At 40.8% G+C, this 10765-nt stretch overlaps 1 protein-coding gene across 1 annotated transcript in view; it reads right to left on the bottom strand.

The window, feature by feature from the left end:
- Positions 1-252: 252 nt before the first annotated feature.
- UBE2I (ubiquitin conjugating enzyme E2 I) overlaps positions 253-10765 on the bottom strand; it is a 49166-nt gene continuing 38653 nt past the window's right edge. Inside the window, exons 3-7 of the mRNA XM_073636786.1 lie at positions 10612-10695; positions 7863-7935; positions 2221-2330; positions 2064-2143; positions 253-676 (exon numbers count right to left, since the gene is read on the bottom strand). Of these exons, the coding sequence (XP_073492887.1) occupies positions 613-676; positions 2064-2143; positions 2221-2330; positions 7863-7935; positions 10612-10695 (411 nt within the window). The 3' untranslated portion in view covers positions 253-612. The remainder of the gene's footprint in view (positions 677-2063; positions 2144-2220; positions 2331-7862; positions 7936-10611; positions 10696-10765) is intronic.

Genomic DNA, 10765 nt, shown 5'->3' with positions numbered 1-10765 from the left:
TATAAACACAAAGGAAGTGATGCAGAAGCAAGTTGCTGACTGTCTGAGGCGCTAGGTTGCAGAGAATGGCAACCTAGTCATTGAAAAATCTTAAAAAGGAAATATAGGGGCAGGGAGGGGGTGGAATATGACATTGCATTCTGTTTTTTTGTTTTTTTTACTACAGCCAGCTAGAGGCTAGATATAGTTCTAAACATTTTAGAGCATGCCTGCATCGGATAGCAAAGGAAAAAACTATAGATTACTAGTGGATTTATAGAAGTATAAAAGTTTATAATTTTACAGCAGTTGAAATACTGACATCAATATTAAAATAAAAGCAAGTTTTACATCATAACAATCAAAATACAAAAAGACGGAAGGAAGAGACCCTGTATGAAAAAACTGGGGGGAATATTCAGCAGATTTAGAACTCTATACAAGTGGCGAAAATGGAAAATGGCACACATAACCCCCTCCCCTAAGTGACTTTTTGTATATAGCATCATTCAATTTTGCAAAAAAATTTTGTTTTTGTAAACAAGTTCTTGCCAAACCAATCCCTTCCTTTTTCTGTTCTGTTTTTTTTTTCTTTTTTAAAGTTTTTATTGTAAGATGCCACACGGTTGAAGCTTATGATGGAGCAAACTTCTTGGCTTGTGCTCTGACTCTTTTTTCATATTCAACTCTGTTTTGGCTGGAAAAACAAATAGTATTAACAGCACGTGTTAGGGAACATTTACAGTTTATGGTTATGGCAAAACTTCTAGGTCCACAGATATTGATATAGTTGAATTTATGCCAAATCTGACAGTTCCTACTCTTACCCACACATCCACAGTAAGCCACCCCTTCCTTCTCATAGCAATGACCAAGCTTGTTCGTAGATGCTTGGACTACATAATCACATAACAGGAATGTTACTAAGGCATTGTGAACTTGCAGTATAACAGCCATAAGAAAAGAGGAAACACTAACAGGAGAGAGGGTGTCAATGATGAGAAAAATTGATTGGTGGCCTATAAATTTTTATTTAGCATATTGTATGAGAAGCAACCCATAGTTCAAGACTTGAATTCAGGACAGGTCTACTTTAACCACTTGACCCCCAGGCCTTTTAACATGTTTACATGCAACAATCAGCATTTTTTGCTAGAAAATTTTAGAACCACCCAAACATAATATTTTTTTTAAAGCAGAGGCCCTAGAGAATAAATTGGTACGTTTTGCACGTTTTTATGTCACATGGTATTAATGCTAAAGTTTTTCAAACGCAACTTCTGGGAAAAAAAAAAAAAAAAAAAAAAACACTTTTGAATTTTAATGCAAAAAAATACATAACCCAAAAGCTAAAAGATGCGGTTACGCTGAGTAAATAGATACCAAACACGGCACTTTAAAATTGCGCACACCCATGCAACGGCGACAAACTTCGTAAATTTTACTATCCACAGGTGATGTTTAAAAGCCTTTACAGGTTACCACATTACATTTAGACAGGAGGTCTGGTGCTAGAATTATAGCCCATGAGCTGACATCCACAGTGATACCTCACATGTGTGGGATGATTGCTGTTTGCACATGGGACCAACGCTTCCAAGTTACCAAAGCCCAGAGCTGAACAAATTCAGGATGTCCCCTCCTGCTGCTTGTAAAAGCAATCCAGCAGCTAGTTAAGATTACTTTTACAAGAGACCTCAACTTCAGCTCAAAAAACAAAACAAAACAGAACCCCCCCCCCCAGTACAACCACTTGAAGTCCAGTGGCATACCAGGTATATGACTGTAGAGAAGTGATATTCGGTCTTTAACCCCTTGATGACCAGAGTGAGCACATACCTCAACTGGTTTTAGAAGCTGAGTGAGAGACCAAGGCTGCCCCTACATTATATATTATTTTGTACAATTTTCCCTGAGATTTACCAAAACCATATTAATACAAGGTCAAACCTAACCACTTCCTATTTGTATGCAACCAGGCCCTTTTACTACACAATTGAAAGTAAATCTAAAAAGGAGATTAAATAGGAAAATTGTATAATGTATGACAAAAGCTTAACTTTCCAAACAAGACATATACTAACCAGTAAATTGTGTATGCCTCTGCTTGAGCTGGATCTTGTATATTTGGTTCATTTAGAAGTTCTTGTATTCCTAACAAGATCTATGGAAAGATGGAAAGCGTTAAACATGAAATTTGTGACAAAGCTGGTGATCAACCAATAAATGTTAGAGTCCTACCTGTTTAATTGTGATTGCTGGCCTCCAATCCTTATCTTCTTCTAAGATTGACAGACACACTGTGCCTGAAGGATAAACGTTTGGGTGGAATAAAGGAGGCTCAAATTTACCTGTATAAAAACAAGAGATTTAGATTGGCTCAACTTAAAAGTGGTTGTAAACGCACAAAAACAAAAAAAACTGCAAGAAAGGCATAATAAGCTAGTATGCATAGCATGCTCGTTATGAATTACTTACCCTAGAGCGAAGCTCCCGCAGCGGTCCCTCGTACACCGCTCCAGCCGGCGCCATCGCTCCTGGAGTTACTTCGGTGTGTCGCGGGCTCCAGCGCTGTGAATGGCTGGAGGCGTGATGTCACGTACGTGCCCATGATGTCGACACATGCAGATACAGTGAATATCTCCTAAACTGTGCAGATATAGGAGATATCCAGGGTAGCTACAGGTAAGCCTTATTATAGGCTTACCTATAGCAAAAAGTGGTTGTAAAGGGTTTACAACCACTTCAGGTATGGGTAATCAATGTTTTGTGCATCTTGCTAGGAAACAGTCACTGTAATGATGCAAGAAGCCCAAGGGAGTGTGAGCTCAATTAAAGGAACAAGGGTTCAAGTAAACGCAATTTTTTTTTTATTGTATCCACAATTGTGAACAATTTAAAAATAATGCATTTTTTCCCTAACTGCAACAGATGGGCTTTAGAACAATATTTAAAAAGGGGTTGTAAAACCCTTGTGTTTTTTCACCTTAATGCATCCTATGCATTAAGGTGAAAAGACTTCTGTCACTGAGCAGCCCCCACCGCTCCCCCATTTTACTCGCCTGAGCCCATTCGTTCCCCTAACAGAGACGCGATCTACCTCTCTGGCCGGGGTTCTCGGCTCTTGAGTGGATAGATTGATAGCAGCGCAGCCATTGGCTCCCGCTGCTGTCAATCAAATCCAATGAAGCGGAGGGCGAGGCCGAGTCCGGCATTCTGTGTCTATGGACGCAAACGCTGGACTTGGGAGCGCGCCTGCAAGGTAACCCCCAGTGATAGCACTTCTCCTAGGGGGTTTACAGATGCAGGGAGGAGCCGTGAGCGCCATTGGGGGACCCCAGAAGACGATGATCAGGGCCATTCTGTGCAAAAACTAACTGCACCTTGGAGGCAAGTATGATATATTTTTTTTTTTAAATAACAAGCATACGAGGGTTTACAACCCCTTTATCATTTTGTTTAAACAATTTCAAACAAATAAGCAGGTATAGCTTTTGTGTAGTTGAAAATATTACACACAATATGGCAGAGGAGGGTCTTTGATAAAGCCAAGTAGCATTTCAGTTTAGTCACCATTAAAAACAAGTTTATGTTTTAGGCAAAAATAAAAAACGCATATATATTTTGCAGGGGGGGGGGATGTGCATTTATTATTTATGCCCTAAGGAGCCTACAAAGCATTGCACCCATGAGCAGACTCTTGCAAACAAGCCCTGCAGCTTACAGCCTGCACACGGGTTGACTGCTGACAAGCTGTAAGCTCATTAGCGAGCTCACAGTCCATTCAGAACTACAATGGACGGTAGTCTTAGTACGTGCATTCATAGTTAACTGAGAATGAATGACGCCACCATGTAGGCAGAGCCCAACACAGCCACGTAATTTTCAAAATAGTGACAGCGTGTGCGAGAAGATGATTCCATGCTTGCTGTCACAGAGGGGGAGAGAGGCGGTTGCTGCTGCTGAAACGGGTTATATGTTCCACCCCAAATATGGGTGGAACATGCAACATGTTCCAAAAGGTGAACTTATCCTTTAAATAAATGGTTTAGATCTAGCCTGGAGGTAGGAGTTAGGCAAAATTTGATAAGCGGGCAGATTTAGAACTCACAATACATGCAACATTACAGTTTAATCATTCCTGATGAATGTATTTGTGTACAGTGAAGGTCACCTATTGGTTACTATAGGGAATAGTTCTTTAACCACTTCCTTACCCGCCCATAGTCATATGACGTCTGAAGATGGGATTTCCCATCCTGGGCGGGCGTCATATGATGTCCTCGGCGGTATAGAGGGTGCTGCGAGGAGTCGATGCGCCTGCCCAGTGGTCACGATGTCTGCCGGGCACCCGCAATCGCATGTGACAGAGCGGGCACGTGAATAAACACACAGATCCACTGTCAGGGGACAGGAGACAGATCATGTGTTCCTAGTCAGTCTTATCTCCCCCCCCCCACACACAGTTAGAATCACTCCCTAGGTAACACTTTTAACCCCTTGATTGCGTCCTAGTGTTAACCCCTTCCCTGCCAGTAATCAGTGCATATTTATAGTACTGATCGCTGTATAAGTGTCAATGGTCCCAAAATAGTGTACAAAGTGTCCAATCCATACGCCGCAATGTCACAGTCACAAAACAAAAAAAAGCCATAAATCAATAACCTATTTTGTAGGCGCTATAAAAAATAAATAAAAATTTGGGGCTATGGATTATAGCAAAAAAGTAAAAAAAAAAAAAAAAAAATAGTTTTTCAAAATTGTTGCTTTTTTTTGTTTATAGCGCAAAAAATAAAAAAACTGCAGGTGATCAAATACCACCAAAAGAAAGCTCGATTTGTGGGGGGGGGGGGGGGAGGGGGAAATTGATAAAAATTTTAATTTGGGTACAGTGTTGCAGGATTGCGCAATTAAATAATGAGGGGACTAATGCGCAAAAACCACAATACTGAAGGAAAATCTAGAACTAATACTAATAGTGAGGTACCAGGTAGAGAGCTGCCAACATAGATGGGTCCACTCAGTTCCCCCAGAAAAGCAATAAATACGTGATAAAATATGTAGCGCTACTCTATCAGTACCAAACTAGCAATTTAAAACCTGACCGTAATCAACTAGGACAAGGATAAAACTGCCAAACACTCTGCTTAGTGGTCATTCCAAGATGCTAATCCCTACCAAAAACAGGTTGTAATCAACACTGGATTCATAACTCCATATTATTCATAACTCCATAAAAAACATTGGTGCAAAAAAAGACATATATATGGGTGAATAACAACCAATAAAGTGCCAAAGTGTAAAGTAAAATAAATGATGTAAAAGCCACCCCCACCTTTTACATCATTTATTTTACTTTACACTTTGGCACTTTATTGGTTGTTATTCACCCATATATATGTCTTTTTTTGCACCAATGTTTTTTATGGATTCTAATATGGAGTTATGAATAATATGGAGTTATGAATCCAGAGTTGATTACAACCTGTTTTTGGTAGGGATTAGCATCTTGGAATCACCACTAAGCAGAGTGTTTGGCAGTTTTATCCTTGTCCTAGTTGATTACGGTCAGGTTTTAAATTGCTAGTTTGGTACTGATTGATAGAGTAGCACTACATATTTTATCACGTAAGGATTGCGCAATTGTCATTCAAAATGTTACAGTGCTGAAAGCTGAAAATGCCCTGTATTGAAATGTATTAACATACTTTAAGCACCTTGGACTCCCAAGGGGGGAAACCTATCGAATCCATGGACTCCCAAGTATTAATTATATGCAAAAAGCAAAAGTTTAAAGCTTTCAAAAAGAATATGTCCATTTATTTTTGTGGTCTGTGTCCCATTAGAAGATCTCCCTTTACGTCCTGTCTCAAAATAACAGGAACTGAAAGAGGAGATCTCTAAATGTAAGGAGTATTCCCCTCTTGTCACTAAACAAGGTGTTTTGTCTTTAAATACACCTTACAAAAAAAAAAAACCCTGAGCTTTACTGTCAATAAAGAAAAAGCAAGGGAACAAGATCCTGAAGACACACCCAGTAGTAGGGTAAACTTTAAGCTGGGGTGCAACCTGTACAGGTGTCTGTACCAGACCAACTCCTTACCCTGACCCTTGAAAACGTCTTCAAACTAGTTTTTATTTTCCGAGTCTTTTATCCTCCCAGTAGATTTTCTTTGTTTAAATTTTCCCTGCCGTAATAAAAGGTTGGAGATTACCCCATAGATAGGGGCCTCCCCTATTATAATATTCAACTTCCTCCTCCAATCCTGATTCTAAAGAGGGCAAAGCTGGGGCTTCTTTAACCCGAGGTAAGCAGTTTTGAGCTAGAGGGCACGTATTCAGCCAACATTTTGTAAGGTTGAAACCATTTCAGATCTAAAAAAAAACAGCAAACACTGGATGACAGCACCCCTGCAAAAATGCAGCAGCAAAAGCCAATCAACCATAATGCTGTTCTGGGGAAATAGCCAGCTTTTTCATATTGTATAAATGCCTCCTGTCCTACAAAGAGGCCAATCTACAGCCTCTCTCCTTGGTGAAAGCGCACCCCCGGAAGTGATCGGATGACCCGTGACGTCACGCACACTTCACGCCGGTCCCAGCCTCTTCCTGACGGCCACAGGATGAGCCCCTGGCCCGTACTCAACAATCTGCAGCATCACCTGGATCAGGACCTGAGGAACTCATCAAGGACCACTTGTATACAGATGAGCCTTTTTAATCTATCTATCCTGTAAGTGTAATCTTACTTTGTGTCATTAAAGTATCTACCAATACTGCACTTAGGTGGCGCTTCCTTTTCTACCCTTCTCTTGCCTACAAAAAAAAAAAAAAAGTTATCCCAAAGCAGTTTACCTGTAAAAGGCCATAAACCATAACTGAATGGCATTTAGTTTGCTAAAGCACTGTGTTATCAAACAATTGCCTTATTTCACTTTGTGATTGTTTTGCCTTTTTTTCTTCCTTTACTGCATGGCTTTTCTCAGTGTGGGTGTCCCAATCAGAACAGTGGATTCCTACATAACCTAACCACTTCAATCCCAGGCACTTAGGCACCTTCCTGCCCAGGCCAATTTTCAGCTTTCAGCGCTGTCGCAATTTTAATGACAATTGCGTGGTCATACAACACAGTACCCAAAGAATTTTTTATCATTTTGTTCCCACAAATAGAGCTTTCTTTTAGTGGTATTTGATCACCTCTGCAGTTTATATTTTTTGCGCAACAAAAAAAAAAGACCGAAAATTTTGAAAAAAAAAAAAAAAAAGTTTCTCTTGGTTTGTTAAAAATGTTTGTAAATAAGTACGTTTTATTCAATGATGGGCACTGATATGGCAGCACTGACGGGCACCGATGATGGGCACTAATATGCGGCACTGGTGGGTACTTATGGGTGGCACTGATAGGTGGGCACTGTTGACATTGATGGAAGGCATTGCTGGGCAAGCCAATCAACGGCTCCTCCTACTGACATCGTGATCAGCTGTGATTGGACACGGCTGATCACGTGGTAAAGAGCGTCCGCCGGAGGCTCTTTACCAAGATCGGTGGAGCGGTGTGTGTCAGACTGACACACCGCTCCACCGATCGCCGCGATGCGCACCCCCACGGCGGCATGTTATCCTGCTGGACCTCATATGACGCCCAGTCAGGATAACTGGACCACCGCCCGGCTGTCAATCTGGTATAGGCCAGGCAGGAAGTGGTTAAAAAGGGCCACTTGTAGCCTTCATTAGAAGCCTGTGTGACAACGTGAGAGCCCAAATGGAAGACTGGGGCAGGGTGCTTTCACCTCTATAATAGGAAGTGCTTAGCATTTTAATAAATACCACATTACAAAAAATAAATAAATATGTAAATACAAAAACACAACACACACACTTACATTTCGGAGGCGAGGAGGGATAATCATCCTTAAACAGCATCCGAAGTTTAAATAATCCTCCTTCCCAAGGGGTCTGCAGGGCACAGAAAACGAGCAAACATTATGAATAAAATAAATGATAGGAAGAGCTGACATCGAAGTATCAAAAATAGAGCTGCACAATTGTTAAAAAATCGTGATCTCGATTCAACCCCCCTGACGATCTCTATTGCAGAGTTTGCCGATTCTTTCATATAATAAGTGGAGAGACTTATCTGTCAAAAGAAAACATCAGTCTGCCAAGTTTTTCATGAAACATTTTAACTAACTCTTCCTCCTTAGGCCCCTTTCACATGTGCGGACAGTATATCCGTATTTCATCCATCAGTTTTCGGATGGAATACGGACATACATGCATCCCTATGGGATAGCTGGTGTCAGCGGATGAACATCTGCTGACACCCGATATCATCCGTCCCCGCTATCGTCCGATTCTGCAGACAGAGGAAAATCCTATTTTTCTATCCGTCTGCAGAGTGGATCGGATGAACATGGACAGACGGTCCGTGTTCATCCGATCCCTCATAGGGGAGAGCGGAGATCTGAAAGAGCGGTCCATCACGGATCCGTCCCATGTGAAAGGGGCCTTAGATCAAAAGGTATAAAACTTCTGTGCGAAAAAAAAAAAAAAAAAATCCAGGCAGTCTGCCAAGTTTTTAAACAAGGTGTAAATGCAGGAAGTTTAACCATTTAAAGTCTAAATCTTTTTCTGACACTTGTTTAAGTTAAAATCAATATTTTTTGCTAGAAAATTACTTGGAGCCCCCAAACATTATATATATATATATATATATATATATATATATATATATATATATATATATATATATATATATATATATATATATATATATATATATATATATTTATTAGCAGAGACCCTAGGGGAAAAAAAATGTCAATTGCTGCAAAATTTTATGTCACACTGTATTTGCCCAGCGGTCTTTCAAATGCAATTTTTGGTAAAAAAATACACTTTAATAGAAGAAAAAAAAAAAAAAAAAAAAAAAAAAAAGTAAAGTTAGCCCAATTTATTTTTGTTTTAATGTGAAAGATGTTATGCCGCGAGAATCGTGATCTAACTTCTAAGCAAAAAATAAATAAATAAAAAAATCGTGATTCTCATTTTAGCCAGAATCATGCAGCTCTAATCAAAAAGCAATGCTGCTCGCGACCCCTATGAAAATAGCTTACAACATTTTCTTCTTGTTGGAAATCTTTCTAATATCCGACGATTCTTCCCTTAGTACAGCAAGTGGTGTCCTTTAAGTGTCAGCAAGAGTGTGACAGTTGAGTTACTGAAGCATTGCATAGTAGCATTAATCTCAGACGCATTAGCTTTACTCTGAAGAGGGTTAATTCCTTGAAACACATCACATGGCAAGTCATGTGATCTTCAACTCTAATTAGCACCACCCTGCCACTTGGGTTGTGTTTACATCACTGTTTTAGCCATTGGCTAATGCGAGTATGCACTCATTGGTTTTAGTTAATGCATAAATTTACTTTTAGTAATGCACTAGGCCAGCCCTCAAAATTTACACCTGCCTGCTTGCATTTGGCAGGTGGAAATTAGCTAAGGGTTAGTGTGGAGCAGCAGTGGGCTGGCCTGACAGTTTCCTGGCAAAAGTGTTGTGGCATTTTTTAGAGTGTAGAGTGCATCAGAGCTGGTCGCCGCGCCCCCCCCCCCCCCCCCAATTGCCTCCCTGTCCCATGGGCCGCTCTGATGACCTGTAAAAATAAATAAAGGCCGTACCACTTCTATTAGAAGCGATCAGCCAGGAAACTGTCAGAAGGAGAGCCGGCTGGATCACAAAGAACGGGTATCTCCCGCTGACACAGCTTGGATATGAAATGTCAGCCGCTGTCAAACAGACAAAACAAAAAGTCCTGCCTCCTGGACCAGCTCCTATAATAAATAGCACACTGGTCCAATGCCAGTCCAGGAGGCAGGACTTGGACAGCGGCCAGCGTTTAATCTCCAAGCTGTGTTTCAGCAGGAGATCCCGCTCTGTGTGATCTGGCTGGCAATCCTCCCAACTCCTCCCTGTGATCCCAGCTGCATCGATGGCCGCTGATGGGGTGCCTATGAAGGGCACTGATAAGCTGCACTGAGGGGTGGTTCCCCCATGAGGGGCTCTGATAAGCTTTATGTTAACTTATTTTTGTAACTTAATTCTGCATAAAAAGTTGAATAGTGTAATTTCATGAGCTAATTTACAAGGGCGTGTTTAGGGGCAGGATTAGGGATGGGGCAGGGCAATTGGTGGGTGGGGAGTAACTGAAGGCCTGGCTAGTAGCTCAGGACTTGAAATTTTGAGCCCTGCAATAGGCATTTACACCCTTTTGTTTCTGTCTATGGGAAAATAATCTTTGTGAAAGCGCAAACTCCTTTTATTAAAGTGCTACTGAAACCATCGTGCCAATTTTGAAGCAACTGCAGGGGAGAAGAACCTCGCCTGCTGTCACTAGCAAGGGGGGTGCTGGAACAGGTTATGCCCCAAATACAGGTGTAACATGTTACAAAAAGGTGAACTTGGCCTTTAAATTTAATTATAAATAAGGTATTTGGAGGTGTCGAGCACCCAAAATTTCAAGCGGAGCATAAACCGGTGAAAGATACAAATTCTCCCTTCAGTAAACTGGCCCCTTTACACATGCTTGGCAATTTTCAAGTCCTACACACAAATTCTGGAATCATCGGTCTTACCCCTTTCTTGCCTGGAATGGCACATTCCCAGTTCATCAAGTTCATTGTGCCATCTGGATTTTTTGTTGGAACTGCCACAAAACCCTTAGAAAAAAGAAAGATCAAAAAATTACTAACTTAACCAACCAAATCAAGAAAGAAAGAAAACTGATGC

This window comes from Aquarana catesbeiana, linkage group LG06 (genome assembly GCF_042186555.1).
Source record: "Aquarana catesbeiana isolate 2022-GZ linkage group LG06, ASM4218655v1, whole genome shotgun sequence".
NCBI lineage: Eukaryota > Metazoa > Chordata > Amphibia > Anura > Ranidae > Aquarana > Aquarana catesbeiana.
This window is presented reverse-complemented; position numbering and strand designations above follow the sequence as displayed.